Here is a 19030-nt window from a genome sequence, read left to right as displayed (position 1 = left end):
TCCGATGATACCCAATCAATACTTTAATCACACCATTACATATGAGTAAAGGCATTATATAAATGAGATATACAGTAATAGTAATTCTCTGAAGAGGCCGTGGGGCATCTTGTTAATGCCTCATTTATACCTGCCTTTATGGCTAAGAGGTTTAAATGAGGTATGGACTGCCCTCACTGCCGAAACAGCTGGTCAGTTTTGATTTAATTGCATATTATATTTGAAAAATTTTTACTTATATCTCTTTATCTTTTTACTATTCGTATATCTCATTTTATATAATGCCTTTACTCATATGTAATGGTGTATTAAAGTATGATTGGGTATCATCGGATAGTTGATGTTTTATTGATTTAAGTATGTTTCTCCATTCTCTAATTTGTAGTATACATATATATATATATATATATATACATGTATATATATAATATACTATATATATACACAATTATATATATATATATATATACATATATATATATATAATATATATATTATATATATAATAGATATATGTTATGTATATATATAATATAAATAAATATAGAGAGTGGTCACTATATGGCTCACTCTAGCACCAGTTAATCCAAAGGTTTCAACCACAAAACTACATGTTTCCCATGAAAGTCAGACGATTGTTAGCTCACACGGACAGGGCAAATAAAAAATAACAAAAATACAGATTATTTGTGGACAATTTGTTTCGCTATTAATGAATTAAATGTATAATTGTAATGTATAATATGTCCCAAAATAATCTGTATTTTTTGTTATTTTTTATTTGCCCTGTCCGTGTGAGCTAACAATCGTACTGACTTTCATGGGAAAAACTGTATTTTTGTGGTTGAAACCTTTTGGATTAATGGTGCTAGAGTGAGCCATATAGTGACCACCTCATATTATTTTTGTAAAAATATTATAATATATTATAAAATATTATAATAATCCAGGTTTCTCGGAGCATAGGGCCACTTGGTGTAGAATAGATATACTATTAAATTAGTATCTAATTCTCTCACCCTTATTAATTAATTATATGATATATATATAACAAATTATATATATATATAATATATATATCTATATATAATATTATATATATATATATATTATACCTATACATACATATATATATAGATATATATATATATATAAACTGAAAGCACAGCTATAATTATCTCTGCCTACACCCCACATGCGGGTCTACCAAATGATCAGACGGACCACTTTTATGATACTCTTCTACAGGCCACCTCAAAGACGAGTGGCAATGACCTCATCTTTGTGGCTGGAGTTTTAATGGGCATGTTGGGCGGGTATCTGATATCTTCACTGGGATACATGGTAGCCATGGTACTGGCACCCGAGACGATGAGGGAACTAGGCTACTGGAGTTCTGTGATGCATGCAACCTTTTAATCTGCAACACTAACTTCAGGAAGCCAAACAGCCACCTTATAGCCTATCAATCAGGGGACTCTGCTAGCGAGATTGATTTCATTCTCACCTGGGTGAAGAATGTACCCACCAGCATAGGCTAGTCATTAGTGACTTTAGGCTTGAGGTCAGAATGATATCAAGAAGCAGATCAATCCAGGAAAGAAGGATTTGGAAGCTAAAGAACCCTTCACATTGTCAGAGATTTAGGGACATCCTCATCAAGAAATTTGATGAGAGGGAGGAGGAGCTACAGACATCGGACATAGAAGGTAGCTGGAAATTCCTACGGGACAGCTTGCTGTGTGCCACAGACCAAGTCTGTGGATGGTGCAAAGTCCCTTCCAGACTTAGAGTTACGTGGTGGTGGAATAGTATGGCAGACAAAGCCATTAGAGCAAAGAAACAGGTCTGGAAAGCCTGGAAGGATGTGGGTAGCAGGGAACTGTACCAGGTAGTCAAAAGGGAGGCTGGGTGGCAGGTATACATAGCCAAGAGTGAAGTGGAAAAGAAGAAGTTTGCCAATGTCCAGTGACATGAGGACCAAAGAACAGGTATTTCGGATTGCTAGACAGTGTGTGAGAGAAAATTGTGATGTCACAGGAGAGAAATGTGTCCGCATGGATGATGGTGCACTTACTTTTAATGTTTCTGAAAAGAAAGAGGCTTGGAGAAGCCATTATGAAAGACTGCTGAATGTGGAGAATGAATGGGAGGAGGAGAGCCTGCCAAATGTTGACCCAGTAGAGAGACCAGCTATCCCCTAGTAGATAAAGCACTACTGCCGCCGCCGCTGCCGCCACCACCACCACCACTGCCGACGCCGATGCCACCACCACCACTGCCGACGCCGACGCCACCACCACCACCATCAAAGCAACGTGGATTGTTCTTTAAGTTGAAGGATTTCCCCATTTCCTTCCGTAGGAAGGAAGTTATTAGTTTTATTTACAAGAAAACAGAATGACATCAATAGAATTAAATGTATTTCCTAAGGAAACAGCTTAACATCTGCAGAAAGGATTGTGAAAATTGATGACACAAAAAGCTTGAATGAATGTACCACCATCTTCATCATACATCATCATCATCATACATCATACATCTGTTTTTCATGTTGGTATGGGTTGGATGGTTTGACAGGAGCTGGTAATGCCAGGGAGCTGCCCAGACTCTAATATTGTTTCTATGGCTGGACGTTCTTCCTAGCACCAACCACTTTACAGAGTGTAAGGGGTGCTTTTTATGTGCCACCAGCACAACTAAAGAATGTATATATTTACACACTTGAACACACACACACACACACACACACACATACACTTTCATGCACACACATGTTCTTACATTCTTTCATTCCTTTCAGTTGTTTCAGAGCGGTCATGCTCGAGCGCCGCCTTAGTTGAAGAAATTGACCCCAGGACCTGATGGGAGGAGCTTTATGTTAGCAGGTGAGGGTTAAAGTGTGAAAGACCCATATCATCATCATCATCGTTTAACGTCCACATTCCATACTGGCATGAGTTGGACAGTTTGACTGAGGACTTGGAAAGCCAGAAGGCTACACCAGGCTCTAATCTGATTTGGTAAAGTTTCTACAGCCAACCGCTCCGAGAGTGTAGTGGTGCTTTTACGTGTCACAGGCACGAGGGCCAGTCAGACGGTACTGGCAAATGGTGTTTTACATGTCATTTGCACAGGAGCCAGTCCAGCGGCACTGGCAACGCCCTCGCTCGAATGTTGTTTTTCACGTACCACCGGCACAAGTGACAGTTAAAAAAAAAAAGACTCCGCCGGTTACGACGACGAGGGTCCCAGCTGATACGATCAACGGAACAGCTTGCTCGTGAAATTAACGTGCAAATGGCTGAGCATTCCACAGACACGTGTACCCTTAACGTAGTTCTCGGGATAATCAGCGTGACACAGAGAGTGACAAGGCTGACCCTTTGAAATACAAGTACAACTCATTTTTGCCAGCTGAGTGGACTGGAGCAACGTGAAATAAAGTGTCTTGCTCAAGGACACAACGCGTCGCCGGGAATCGAACTCACAACCTTACGATCATGAGCCGAATGCCCTAACCACTAAGCCACGCGCCCTCACACAAGTGCTAGTAAGGCGACGCTGGTAACGATCATGCTCGAATGATGCTTTTTACATGCCACCGGCATGGGAACTAGTCAGCGGCCTTGCCAACGATCACGCTTGGATGGTGCTCTTAGCGCTCCACTAGCACAGATGCCAGTCATGCGGTGCTGTCATCGAATTTGATTATATATATACATCATTACTTGATATATATTATTTACATTCGACAGATATTTGTCCTCATCTTGTTTGTTGTTAACACAACCTTTTGGCTGATATACCCTCCAGCCTTCATTAGGTGTCTTGGGGTATTTTTCGATGTTATTATTATTCATATTGTTTTTTTTCCTTCTTTCTTCAAATTTTCTTCCATTTCTGGCCGAGTGTTTTCCGTACACCTAGGCCAGAGAAGCTCATTGTATGCATTCTCAGATTACACACGCAAATTCACAGGTAAAATATGTATTTAAAAAAAAAAATAAATAAATAAATTCATGAATGGATGTTGTTTTCACAGCGATAATGCTCTTCTCAGTACATGCTCGAAATAAAAATATAAAATAGTGACACTTTTCCCATTGTACCCTGTATACACACACACACACACACACACACACACACACACGAGTAAAACGCCCCACCGTCCAATGGACGGTACTTAGTGGTCAAACATTTAAACCAAATTTTATCAAAACAACTTGTCCGACCGTCCCATAGGCCTCCCCTTTGAGAAACAACTGATTTAACCTAAATTTGAGACACCAGCAAAACGATTTTCCTAAGAAAAATGATTTCCCACTGCTTTATCGATCGCGTTCCCACCTGGAATCGATTTTTGTAATTTTTTCAAGACTTATACACGCCCTGATACCGTTGGTATCTACAAATCAAATTTGAGCGCAATCGGATGGAGAGTTTCCGAAATCCTAGAAGTCACACACACACACACACGCAGTCATCTTTCCAATGTCTGTAATATAAATCCTAGTTAGTCAAAGAGTGGAGTTGATAGGACTGGCTCTACTCTTCACCAACAGCTTTGACATTGTGCCTCTGCTATAAATCATAACAGCTGATAATTCTTTATCTGAAACATAGAGAGGTGATACAAATGGAAAATTCCAGAAAGCACTTGGAAAATTCCCAGGAAACACACAGATGTTGCTAGCTACGTGGAGAAACATCAGTTGCTGTGAAGTAACGTCATCCTGTCCGGGTTGGACGAAAATGAAAATTACGGATGTGCTTTGAGAGACTCACATGTTTGTAACTGGGTTGGCGCCTGATTTCTGTAAAAGGGCCTCGGATTTTCGGAAAAGTAATTACTACTTTATGGAGAAGGAAAAGAGAAAAAGAATTTATTGTTTCCATCGTTTGAAAATATTCATGTGTTTCATGCAATGTGAGTTATGATTGTGCAAAACTTTGTTATGAAAAATTAAAATATTTTTACATCGCCACCCTCGCATTCAATGTCCGTTTTCTTTTCCTATGCGGAAGTGTTAGCTATTACGAAACTATTCTACAGTACCATTATAAATTCTTTTAAGAAAACAAAACAAAACAAAAAAAAAAGCGATTTTAGACTTGGGCAACGCCCTTGAACTCTCATTTCATAGTCAAATATACACTCATTTCGAAATCCGAAACCCTTGAAGTCCCAAGAATATCCGTTTCTACTCTAGGAACAAGCCCCGAGATTTTGGGGAAGGGACCAGTCGATTAAATCGACCCCAGTACGCAACTGGTACTTAATTTTCGGAATTTGGCGGAATATGAACTCAGAACGTAGCGGCAGACAAAATACCTATTTCTTTACTACACACAAGGGGCTAAACACAGAGAGAACAAACGGATTAAGTCGATTATATCGACTCCAGTGCGTAACTGGTACTTATTTAATCGACCCCGAAAGGATGAAAGGCAAAGTCGACCTCGGTGGAATTTGAACTCAGAACGTAGTGGCAGACGAAATAAGGCTACGCATTTCGCCCGGCGTGCTTAACGTTTCTGTCAGCTCGCAGCCAAGCACATCGGCTAAAGAATATATAACATTGATGAATTTTAGCAGTATGGTGTATGGGGAAGTAACTCCTATTTAAGTGACAATAAGCCAACACCTGTTATCTCCCTTATATGTATTTCTCAATTGAATTACGGCAGCAATTTTGTCAGGGGACAGGAACATACATCAGCAGGAATATCAAATATTGGTTTCGCGGGAGGGGGCAAGTTGATTGTATCGACATGAGAGTTTAGGGACGTTACCCAAGTCTAAATATTTGTTTGATACAAATGAAGTTTAAATGTTGAAATGAAACTAGCAGTTTTTGTGTGTTCTTGAATGGCTTGCAAATATATTCCACGCTGCAATTGCTTTTGTTTCAGCACACGATCCCAGATCAAGTCACTTGCTATGCAAGTACATCTCCGTAAATTGAATTAATATTTGATGTTCCTAAAGCGGCAAGTCAGCAGAATCGTTTGCTCGCCGGCCAAAATACTTAACGACATTTCGTCTGTCTTTATGCTCTGACTTCCAACATCACCTTGCCTTTAATCATTTCGGGATCGATAAAATAAGTACCAGTTGAGTACTGGGGTCGATATAATCAACTTTCCCCCTCCCACGAAACCAATATTTGATATTCTTGCTGACGTATGATTTTTGTTTATAAATAAATACTCTGAAAAGCCAACTTACAATATATAACAAAAACTTCTTTAAATGATTATTCCGGAGCATATTCACCATCTACTTCAATTACTGCTTCCCATTTGCTTGGCAGACGGTCAGACCGTCATTTAAAGATGTTTTTGTGAAATATTGTTGTTTTTGTTGAATAAAATTTGTTGAAAAGAAGCCGCAGTAATTATGCACCAAAACAATATATTAACAGGAAAGATTTGATAATCTTTGAACGTTCAAGGAAATTTCAGAAGCAAATTGCAAAACAGACGAGCCTTTACATCAAGATTGCTTGGAGTTTCGCGGAACAATAGTAGTGTTCCACAAGATAAAGAGGTCTTTCGATAAAATCTAGTAAAAGCTGTTTTATTAAAGAAATGCCATTCACCTTTTTCATAAAGAGTTATTGAAATTTTTTTAGGTTTGGAATTTCAAAGACAGTAATAACAAAAGCAAAATACAAAACTTCTTTGAAAAACGTAATCTCTGAATCATTAAGTGTGTAGACGAAGTGAGAAAAAAAAAATGGTGAAAAATTTAGATAGAGTTGCGGGAAAATTAAAAATCTGAAAAACTGAGTTTTGTTGTTACTAAATCCGATGAAATGTGTGATAAGTAGCTAGCTGTTGGACTCGCTGGATATTGTCAAAGTGTTCATATTGTCCCTTTCAATTTATGATTACAAACCGAAATAATGCAAATTTATCAATTTGGGTTTTGTACCACAAACTGTCATTTTATACATGCAAATTTGCAATCTGAAAATATGAAACCCTTCTTTTGGACAAAAGACTATTAATTTACCGGTGGTTAGAGCCTAAGCATGGAATACTTCGTATCATTTGTCCTGACTCTCTGAAATCAAATTCTATCGAAGACTAAATTTCTTCCCAATTTTTTGGCGTAGAGAATAAAGTTAAAAAAAATAAGCTTATCCATAGTGGTAGATTGGTTGGGACTGTGAAAACATCAGCTGACGGTTGTTTTGTCGTATTTGTGTGTGTTCTATGCGTTCTAAGTTCAAATCGTGGTATGACCTTTTAGACATAATCCATCATTCGGGTTTCCTTGCCCCCTAATCTGTGGTACCTCGAGCATTCGAACCAAGTCGCTAGTTAGAATGTAACTTCCTACATCCCTCGTAAAGGCCTCGAGGGCCATCCAAACTAAAAGACTAAATAGAAAAGCTACACAAATATTCTTTTCTATTAAAGGCACAAGGCCCGAAATTTTGGGGGAAGATCCAGTCGATTAGATCGACCCCAGTACGCAACTGGTACTTAATCTATCGACTCCGAAAAGATGAAAGGCAAAGTCGAGGTCGGCGGAATTTGAACTCAGAACGTAGCGGCAGACGAAATACTGCTAAGCATTTCGCCCGTCGTGCTAACGTTTCTGCCAGCTCATCGCTTTTGCAACAAAAATATTAAAAAACAAGGGAGATAACTCGTCGTTTGAGCAGGGATCATTAAGTCAACAGCTGTTACTTCCCTTAGGATCTATTTCTTGGTTTTTGTCGATTTTACTTCTGATATGCTTGACGAATTTCTTTGCAGAGATAAACGTTTTGAAAAGTCAACCTGGGTATAATGGTTCGACAAAAAGAAATCGATAAATAGGTATCACACTGAAATAAGCACTGATGGTCTTTTTCAAAGCGGTGTTCCAATATATTCTCAGTCCAATATTAGAAACAAGTAAAATGCATGGTGTAGAGAAATTCATAAGGCCGATATTTGCGCGAAAAAGAACAGTAAAAAACAGACCGTCTGCAATCAGTGAATTAATAAGAAAAAAAAATCATTTCTACTAAAGGCCAGAGATTTATGGTGAGGGGACTAGTCAATTACATCTACCCCTGGGTTTCACTGTACTTAATATGTCGACACCGAAATGAAGAAACACTAAGTCGACCTCGGCAGAATTTGAATTCAGAACATCAAAGGCGGGCTGAATACTGTTAAGCACTTTGCTCGGCGTGCTAACAATTTTGCCAGCCCCCCGACTTAATAAGTAATAATAATAATGATAATTGGACCATTTTGTTGCCCAGTGTGTCTTCATCTTTCTTTAAATGAAAATACTCTCTTCCCAGAGTTGAGGTGGTTTCATGGCAAATAATTCATCAAGGTATCTTTTTACGTTATCCAAGGAATTGAAATTTTTACCATTAAGACTATTCTGCAGAGACCTGAACAAGTGGAAATCCGAAGGAGTAATATCTGGTGAATATGGAGGGTGGGGTAACACATCCCAGCCGAGCTGCAGCAATTTTTGTCTGGTTCCCAAAGCATCAAATGCCGAAAATGAACTTTCTTATCTTCCATTTTAAAGGGTTACAGAATTAACACAGGCTAATTCTGTAACTCATGAAAAGATAGCTTAAACTATGTTCTAAATAAATGTGTAGTCAAATCCTATTTTATGGACTCAACCATGTTCTAAAATAAGTCGAAAGGTAAGGTGCTATAAATCGGCACCAACTTTCCGGACAACCCAATATGTATGTATGTATGTATGTATGTATGTATGTATGTATGTATGTATGTATGTATGTATGTATGTACGTATGTACATATGTACGTATGTATGTACGTACGTACGTTGTCCTCTTTTTAATTTAAAGTAAATTTTGATAAGCCACCTATATGGTAGCAAGGTTGTGAAGAAATGCATCTTATTTTGTTCATCATACTTTAGATCTTAAGAATTGTGTTGCAGACTTTTATGGTCCCAGATATCGTGATCATTTGTAGTGCATCAGTTAAGGATTTGCATTCTTCCCCCAATAACTCAAGCTCAGCCATATTTTGCTCCAGACAGGCTGGTATCTATCCTGTGGCTGTGTCATCATCATCATCATCATCGTTTAACGTCCGCTTTCCATGCTGACATGGGTTGGACGGTTTGACTGAGGACTGGTGAGCCAGAGGCTGCACCAGACTCATTCTGATCTAGCAAAGTTTCTACAGCTGGATGACCTTCCTCACGCCAGCCACTCTGAGAGTGTAGTGGGTGCTTTCATGTGCTACCGGCACGAGGGCCTGGCAGGCGGTTCTGGCAACGACCACACTCAAAATGTGTTCTTTACGTGCTACCTGGATGGGAGCCAGTCCGGCGGCAATGGTAACAATCACGCTCGAATGTTGTTTTTCACATACCACCGGCACATGTGCTGGTAAGGCGACGCTGGCAACGATCACGCTCAAATGGTGCTTTGTATGTGCCACCAGCACAGGTGCCAATCCGTAGCCCTGGCAACGACCACGCTCGGATGTATGTCATTATTCAGTTATTTCAAGATTTCTTGCTAATGGAGAAGGAACCTGTTTCTAACCTAGATCCGAGGCTCCTTCATTGGAATTTCAACATCAACAACACAGCATGTATGTATGTATGTATGTATGCATGCATGCATGTATGTATGTATGCATGTATATATGTATGTATGTATGTATGTATGCATGCATGTATGTATGCATGTATGTATGCATGTATGTATACTTGTATGTATGTATGCATGTAGTACGTATGTATGTATGTATGTATGTATGTATGTATGTATGTATGTATGTATGTATGTATGTACGTATGTATGTACGTATGCATGTACGTTCAGATGTATGTGTGTTTGTCCCCACTACCGCCTGACAACTAGTGTTGGTGTGTTTACGTCCCCGTAACACTAGCGGTCGACAAAATTGAAGGATAAGTACCAGGCATAAAAAAAAAATATTTGGTCAATTCATACTATTAAAAACATTCTCCAGGGCGGTGCTCTAGCACGGCCGCAATTTAGTGCTTGAAACAAATAAAGGATATATTCTAATACCACAATAAATCTGTTTCCGTTGTCTTAATCTATATCTATAAAATAATTAACACATAAAGCGCGACGGGTCACGATCGTGGCCGTCAGGCACAGGTCGACAGGCCACGATCGTGGCCCAGACCGATGCGTGTTTGTTGGGGTCTGATGTCACTCAAACGGTCCGATACCTCACCCCCAGAATGCAAGAGGACTAATAGTTCAACTAATGACTTTTCAGATGTTTTTTTTTTTATGCGTGCATGGTAGTCTCATTTTCATAGCAGTCCATGCTATGTAAGTGCAAATCCCAGCGCTTTGTGGGTAAATAAATTTCTTTGTTAGTAAATATACCAAGTCGCGTGTGACAAGGTCGTTAACTCCCAATACCGGAAGTCCGTACCTTTAAAGTTCTGGCTTCCGGTCTATCAACCGGCGCACATGTTTACGTTTTTCTTTTTGATGTTGTTATAGTGATTGATGTTGGATAAATAGCAGTTAATTTCGGTTTGGTGAAAGAAAACAAGAATGGAGACACTTGAGGACTTATGGAAGCTTGACAAAATCGAATTAACTCAACCAGTGAAGAAAATTGAGGTAAATTCTTTAAAATAATTACATTTTTGTCTTTCATTCGGTCGTTTTGTCTCGTACAGTGTCAGAAGACTTTAAACATGCGATGATATTTTGAGTCTTGTTCTTTTGCACACCATAAGCACACGCACAAAAGAAGCTTATCGATATAAAATTCCTGAAGAAATGGAGTTGCCTTCGAGCAAAGTCTGCGACCCGTTCTTGATTCTCAGCTGCAGCTAATTCCACTTCTGTTTTATAGAAAGGCATGTACACCACCAAATCCTCTTCACTAAATTTGTGGTTATATACTCTCTTCAGAAATTGAAATATACTGTATTTTATGACATAGAAGATGCATATTCGCCCCGGATCCTGTATGCCTTGCTATATGTTTTTATGCACTAAAATGGGGTGAGTCTTTTATGCCAACAAATACGATAATTATTAAATTGGCATTCTAAATATATGAAAGCATCCGATAAATAAGTCCACGTGAGAGGGGTAAACATTGGTTGAAGTTTCTGATTTCTGAAGCACAGACATACATGTTAACAGTGTATCTCTACTGGTTAAGGTATGCGTTTATACAATTATCTTTTATCGTTGTCTGAAACTGATGCAATATTTTATATTTTCATTTAATGACATTTTAAAATAAAGTTTCATATCTAATTCTTATCGGATGCAGAATGTTTTTAGTTTTGAAATTCTTAGATGCAAATGAAGTTACTTCTCCATAAATGTTATAAGTGTTTCGTGTTATAAACCTCATTCCTTACAAATCTAAGTTCATATTTTCCCGCCTACAAAAACATACATTCCATACTTTATAAGAAACAGCAGTGATGTCTGACCGCTGGATATATATATATATAGATGGGGAGGATTCACAAAAAAACAAAAGACGAAGACGGGTGGTGTAGACAACAAACAGATGTATTAGTATAACGCTCGGGAAGTGAAAAAGTATGTATGTGTATATATATATATATACATACGTCATCAGTAGTTTATTTATCCGTAAAAGAAACACACTAAAACATTTGAGCAGTAATATATTTAGAAGTTTGTTATGGCCGGCCAGAGAGTGACCATAAGTGCGAAACCAATGGTCACTCTCTGATCGGTGTGTGTGTGATGTATATGTATATATTTAAGGTAAAGTGTCCCTTTGTTTCTTTTACTACTTATCTCCCCCTTAATTTTTATTTACTTTTTTAATATAACTATACTGAACAATTACCTATATAATGTATGTGCACGCATATGTATTCTTATTTTTCATTGTTTTGTTTCTTGGTAGTATTGCATTCAACGAAGTTTCAAAAAAGTTCGTCGTAAATGTAATGACCGGCTCACTGACGAAATTCACTGCACCCTTTGTCATTGTGTTAATACCCAAGTCGTAGATATACGACGAAATTTTTTGCCACTTCATAGTGGACCGTACTATAAAACTATTAATGAATACAAAACAAAGATGCTACAAATGTAAATTCATGACTTTTCCAAGTAATATATCAGATAAAGTCACCAGGTTAGTGAATTCAGTAAACAAAAAGGAAAAGACAACTCGGGAGCAGCAAGTTTTAACAAATATCATATTAGTTCCTACCACTTCCCAATGTCCTCCAGTCACATCCAGTAATTATAGAGCTGTTTCATTTCCCCCGTTGAAGACAACTTTATCCCTTTACTTTTCTTTCTGTCTCTTACACTGTGGAGTCAGACTTAAGGTCTCTCTATGCGTACAACTTTTCCAAGCTCTCACACTGGTCCAACTTTTCAAGATCTCACACTGCTTCTTAACTGTCTGCACAGCCAGGAGCTACGCATGTGCTTAACTCTATAAGACTCACTAAACACTTTCAGCCACTTTCTCATCTCCAAACTCTGTCTTTACTCATCCACCACTGTCTCTGCATACATTTGTTTTGTCCTGTCACTACCTGAATAAGCCAGAACACCATACATCTTCTCTTGAAGTGATTTTCTCCATTATAATTTTTTTTTTGTTTTTTTTTCAGGACAAATGGAAATTGCTTCCAGCATTTTTGAAAGTGAAAGGATTGGTGAAACAACATATAGATTCCTTCAATTACTTCATTAATGTAGAGGTATGCATAGTTTTATGTTAATTACTCTTGTTAACCTTGTTATAGGTAGAGACGTAGCTGTATGGTTAAGATGCTTGCCTGCTGACCATGTGGTCTTGGGTTCAGTTTCACTGTGTGGCACCTTCACCATCTTCTATGAAAGCCACAGCGCATCCAAAGCCAGAAATCCTAAAACAACCGAGGAATTATGGAATGCCCTTCAGGAAGAATGGAATAAGATCACCCAGCAAGAAATTGAAAATTTTATTTCCTCATACAGTCGAAGATGTCAAAGTGTGATTGAAGCTAAAGGGCTTCACACTAAATATTAAATAATTCCAGTATTCTGTCATTTTTTATTATTTTGTTATTTTTTCAACTGTTCTGATCAAAGGTTTGGTGGAAGGTTTTAATTCAAAACTTATGAAAACAAGACATTTGTACTCAGAGCCAGTTTCAGCCAGGTTGGTAACGAAAGGGTTAAGCAATGTTCATCATCATTTAACAACCATTTTCCATGCTGTTATGGGTTGGATGGTTTGACCAGAGTTGGCCAGGCCAGGAGCCGCACCAAGTTCCAGTTGTCTGCTTTGGCATGGTTTCTACAGCTGAATTCCCTTGCCAATGCCAACCACTTTACAGAGTGCACTGGGTGCTTTTTGCATGGCACCAGCACCAATGTTCTAAAACAATACTTTTAATCAATATTTCTAATTAATCATCATCATCATCATCATTTAACGTTCGTTTTCTATGCTGGCATGGGTTGGACAGTTTGAATGAGGTCTGGTGATATATTACCTTACATGGAAAGAAGTGTGGTAGGCGGCAGGAAGGGCATCTGGCCATAGAAACTCCAAGTTAGAAATGCCAAATTTAGGTATCTGAGCCAGATAAGCTAGGTTCCTGCATGGGTCCGAGTCAAACTGTTTTAAATAGTTAACATATATATAACTCCTACCAAATGGTTTGTGTGTCTCTTTCTGTTGCTTGTCCATCATCATCGTTTAACGTCCATTTTCCATGCTGGCATGGGTTGGATGGTTCAACTGGGGTCTGGGAAACCAGGAGGCTGCATCAGGCTCCAGTCTGATCTGGCAAAGTTTCTACAGCTGGATGCCTTTCCTAACGCCAACCACTCCGTGAGTGTAGTGGGTTCTTTTTACGTACCACTGGCACAGGAACCAATCAGGTGGGCTTGGCATTGATCACGTTTGGATGTTGCTTTTTATGTGTCACCGGCACAGGAGCCAGTCTGGGGGTACTGGCATCGGCCACATTCGGATGGTGCTCTTTATGTGCCACCAGCACAGGAGCCAGTCAAGGGGCACTGGCCTCAGCTACGATATTAGTTTTACTTGACTTAACAGGTCTTCTCAATCATATCATATTGCATGACGCATCAGGGGGTACTTTTAACTGGGCCTTTAAAAAAACAATAGGTGTGTATGTGGATGTTTATTTTGCATGTGCCTGTGCAAGATGCATGCATATATACACATGTATATAATGACAGTTTTCAAATATTTCTTTTAAATTGTTTAATATAACCCACTTGTATCAAAAAGTCAAAAATGAATATCTTTGAAATCTTATTCACAATCATCATTTAGGTCTGAAATCGTTTGTGTTATAATTGTAATTTTAATTAACAGATATTTTTTAATTGTCATTTTTTTTGCTTCCAGATTAAGAAAATCATGAAGGCCAATGATAAAGTTGTTAGTGATGTTGACTTGAATTTTTATCTGAAGTAAGTCTGTTAATGAACTTTTACAAATTATTCAAGCATTTCCCTTTAGTTAAAAGTCTGTTATGACTTAAGGTCCTCAATTGTTTTTTGCCTGAGGACCCCTTTGGTTCGTATTGAACTCAGATGGACTCTCATAGCCATTCATTGTTTTAAAAAAATTCTATTATATTTTTATAATTGAATAGGCGTAGGAGTGGCTGTGTGGTAAGTAGCTTGCTTACCAACCACATGGTTCTGGGTTCAGTGCCACTGCGTGGCACCTTGGGCAAGTGTCTTCTACTATAGCCTTGGGCCGACTGAATCTTTGGGGGTGGATTTGGTAGATGGAAACTGAAAGAAGCCCGTTGTATATATGTGTGTATATATATATATATATATATATATATAAAATGTACGTGTGTGTATATGTTTTCCCCCAACATCGCTTGACAACCGATGCTAGTATGTTTACGTTCCCGTAATCTAGCGGTTCAGCAAAACAGACCGATAGAATAAGTACTAGGCTTACAAAGAATAAGTCTGGGGCCGATTTGCTCGACTAAAGGCAGTGCTCCAGCATGGCCACAGTCAAGTGATTGAAACAAGTAAAAGAGTAAATATTACGAATTATAAAAATAAAAAAATGAGTTAAAATAATTTGCGCATTGTATAAGCTTAACCAATCTATTGCAGGTAAATTGAAACAACAAAATCTTATATGGACCTCCACCCCCCGAGTCATATGGATCCTGGTTGAGGACCACTAATTTAGATTATTAGTCTTAAAATGATTAACCAATTGGCATTTGGGTTACTTTGTCAGATGTAATGCTTATTTCATCATCATCATCATCATTGAATGTCTGCTGTCAAATGTTGGCATAGGTTGGACAGTTTGACCAGGGCTAGCAAGCCAGAATGCTGCATCAGACTCCAGTCTGATCTAGCATGGTTTCTATGACTGGATCATCATCATCATTGTTTAATGTCTGCTTTCCATTTTGGCATGGGTTGGACGGTTTAAATGAGGACTGGTGAGCCAGAGGCTACCCCAGGCTCAATCTGATCTGGCAGAATTTCTACAGCTGGATGCCCTTCCCAATGCCAACCACTCCGAGAATGTAATGGGTGCTTTTATGTGCCACTACTGCAGTTTTACCTGGCTTGATGGGTCTTCTTCTCAAGCACAACATAATGCCAAATGGTCTTGGTCCTTGCCTCTGTGAGGCACAGTGCTTGAAAGGTGCTTTTATGTGCCACCAGCACAGGTGCCATATTCGTGACACCGGTATCTGCCACAAGTTTGATTTTACTTGGCTTGATGGGTCTTCTCAAGTACAACATAATGCCAAAGGTCTCGGTCCTTGCCTCTGTGAGGTCCAACATTCGAAAAGAGCTCAACCACTTTATTTTGAATTAATTATATATGCAGCTTTTTGAGATTTTGATGATGTGACTATTTTTAGTTTGACATTGTAGTGTTGGTGTGAGAAGCCAGATCTGACCAGTTTGACCATGAAACAGGCAGAGTATTTGGACTAGATATGGCCAGTTTAAATGTTAAAGGATGATTAATGTAGTAAGTAATAAAAAAAAAATGTAATTAAAAATAGATAAGTCATTTCTACCTTCACCTGGGTAATTATTCCCCACCATCTTCTCTTCTAAAATGTAATTTGTCATGCAGCTCCTCTTCAGCCAGAAACCTGTCCTGCTCTGGTCTTTTTCACTCCTTTCCTCTCTCTTTTTTGTCTTAGTATAAAGTTGCCTCTCCTTCAGTGTATGTGTGTGAGTATATTTGTTTTTATGCATCTGAGGAAAGGGTAAGTGATGTGTATATTTCTGTGCATGTATGTTTGCCTCCAGTACCAAAAAGCGTTGTCACCAAAGCAAGTTGAATGTCCTGTCAGCCATGCCAAAATCGCCAGCCACACTCAATCCTCCCATTCCTCACTGATTGAAATATATTGATATTTAACCTTTACTTGAAAAATATATTTGTTTTAGATACCTAAATATATATGTTGGAATGCCTGATGTTGAAGAAGGATTCAATATAACTAAACCAGTTTCTCCACAAGAAGTAAGTAAATTCTACAAATTTCTGAAAATATCACACATTTTTCCTGTTTTTATTGTATTTTTCAATTTTCTGCTTTTTATTTCTGTGAGAAGTTTTTTAAAAATTGGAACCATTTAAATATAAATTAAGAAGCATAATGAATGCCAGTTTTTTACTGATTACGTTATTATCTTGTATCTTGGGACGGTCATTATGCCAATGATAAACACACACACTGGCACTATTTCATTTTCTATTTTTTTATTTGTCAATTGGTTAACTATTTCTCCAATTAACCAATTGATTACTTGCTTCATCATATGGTTGTTTAATCAATAAGTTAGGTACTGATTGGTTAGTTGAATGATTAATTAAACAATCAATTAGTTAAATGGCTAACTAATTCATCATCACCATTTGACATCATGTATCCATTGTGTGTCTCTGTGTGTTTGTAGTTTTGGTATAGTGACCCTCCCAAGATACAACTAAATATATTTCAACACTCCCAGAGTAGTTGGCATTGGGAAGGGCATCAAGCTGTAGAAACCTTGCTAGATCAGATTGGAGCCTAGAGCAGCCTCCTGGCTTGCCAGCTCTTGGTCAGACTGTCCAACCCATGCCAGCATGGAAAGTGGATCTTAAATGACGATGATGATGATGACTGGAGTTCACATCAACAATTTTGCAAAACAAATACAAAAATGAAATACTTTTATGTTCTCTTCAATAAGGAGTGGATGGGTTTTTTAAGGCAGCGTTTTACAGGGAAATGTCAGTCTTGACTCCAAATCTTTTACAAGAGGGTGCTGAAAAGTTCCTGGGTTTGGGTAAAAGAAAATACAGGAGGATCAGTTGATTATGATTTTATCCAACATATTCCCCTCTCAGATTCACACACTTACTGCAATGGTCCTTTAGTATTTTTCTAAGCCCTGTAAAAGAACTTGGAAGGTTGGGTCTCCAACTAGGCCTTCCATGATACCCTTAAAGCCAGGAACTTTTCAACACTCCCTTGTAGTTGCCTATCATGACATCCAGGGTTATGATGTACTTACTCTAAAAACATGCACACTGATAGAGGCCTATCTGTGTGGTTAAGCAGTTCATTTCCCAACCACATGGGTCCATGTTCACTTCTGTTGTGTGGCATCTTGGACAAGTGTCTCCCACCATAGCCCTGGGCCAACCAAATCCTTGTGAGTAGATTTCATTGTGAGAAACTCGAAGAAGCCCATCTTGTGTTTGTGTGTCTTTGTTTTGACATCATATGATTGTTTACCCTCATACAAGTGATGCCCTTCATTTCCAGTCTTTCATAAACAAGATGTGAGGCCCTGGGGAAAGATTTCCTTACTTAGAAACAAGTGAAGGTTGACGACAGGAAGGGTGTCTAGCTGTGAAAAATCTGCCTTACCAAAATTCTGTCTGACCTATGAAATCATGGAAAAGTAACTGTTAAAACAATGATGATGATGATGATCAAGATCATCATCATCATTGTTTAATGTCTGCTTTTCATGCTAGCATGGGTTGGACGATTTGACTGAGGACTGGCGAACCAGATGGCTGCACCAGGCTCCAATCTGATCTGGCAGAGTTTCTACAGCTGAATGCCCTTCCTAATGATGATGATATTAAATAATTTAAACTTTTTTTTTTCAAGTGCCGTCTGCGTGACATGACATATTCTGCTCCCATTACTGTTGATATTGAATATACAAGAGGACAACAAAGAATTATTCGAAATAATCTGCCAATAGGAAGGTAAGACTAAACTAAATTTATTTTAATAGGAGAGGTCAGCCTCAGTCAAACCGATGCCAGCATGGAAAGCGGATGTTAAATGACGATGGTGATGATGCCAGCTCGCTGCCCTTCACAATTATTGGCCTTAACTCTTTAGCATTCAAACCAGCCATATCCAGCCAAAATATTCTACATGTTTTTTGTTCAAACTGGCCAAATCCAACCTCTCTCACCTACCCTACAATGTCATTTTAAAAATGAACAATCACATCACTCAAAGCTATGAGACAAAGCAAGATCCATTCCAAACAATGTGAATAAATAAGCAATTACATTTGACAGAGTAATCACCATTTCATTTTGATGTCCACTTTCCCATTGTTTGCATGGCTTAGATTGAATTAGTTGAGACAGATTTCCTACAGAGGGATGCTCTTCCTGTTGCCAACCCTCACCTGTTTCCATGTGTTTTTCACAAAAGACTGGAAACAGTTGATTGCACTGGTTTAGTAGTGATGCTTGTTTATATATAACTCTCTAATGATGTCAAGACAAGGAAGGATAGAGAGAGAGACAGACAGAGAGAGACAGAGGGAGAGAGATACAGGCAGACAGAGCTTCTTTTTAGATTCCATGTTCCAAATCCACTCACAAGGTTTTTATTGGCCTTGAGCTATAGTAAAAGTTGCCATGCTGTGGGACTGAACCTGGAACCATGTGGTTGGGAAGCAAGAATCTTATCCACACACTCTTGCCTGCACCTATGAACCTTACATATTAATCTTATCTA

The 19030-nt window shown here is 38.5% G+C and overlaps 1 protein-coding gene and 1 long non-coding RNA gene across 3 annotated transcripts in view; one reads left to right on the top strand and one right to left on the bottom strand.

Moving 5' to 3' along the window:
• The window catches only part of LOC118768114, a 20551-nt gene extending 1543 nt beyond the window's left edge, over nt 1–19008 (bottom strand). Inside the window, exons 1-2 of the long non-coding RNA XR_005003988.1 lie at nt 18955–19008; nt 2854–2861 (exon numbers count right to left, since the gene is read on the bottom strand). This is a non-coding gene — a long non-coding RNA (uncharacterized LOC118768114). The remainder of the gene's footprint in view (nt 1–2853; nt 2862–18954) is intronic.
• The window catches only part of LOC115228079 (DNA-directed RNA polymerase III subunit RPC2), a 139033-nt gene that overhangs the window by 18706 nt on the left and 101297 nt on the right, over nt 1–19030 (top strand). The window contains exons 2-6 of one of the 2 annotated variants that reach the window (XM_036513923.1): nt 10500–10622; nt 12629–12718; nt 14386–14450; nt 16437–16512; nt 18158–18258. In XM_036513923.1, coding sequence (XP_036369816.1) covers nt 10554–10622; nt 12629–12718; nt 14386–14450; nt 16437–16512; nt 18158–18258 — 401 coding nt within the window. In that variant the 5' untranslated portion in view covers nt 10500–10553. Of the gene's footprint in view, nt 1–10499; nt 10623–12628; nt 12719–14385; nt 14451–16436; nt 16513–18157; nt 18259–19030 lie in introns of those variants that run through there. The other variant, XM_029798751.2, reaches the window with a different exon arrangement.

The sequence above is a fragment of the Octopus sinensis genome, linkage group LG2 (genome assembly GCF_006345805.1).
Source record: "Octopus sinensis linkage group LG2, ASM634580v1, whole genome shotgun sequence".
Taxonomy (NCBI): domain Eukaryota; kingdom Metazoa; phylum Mollusca; class Cephalopoda; order Octopoda; family Octopodidae; genus Octopus; species Octopus sinensis.
This window is presented reverse-complemented; position numbering and strand designations above follow the sequence as displayed.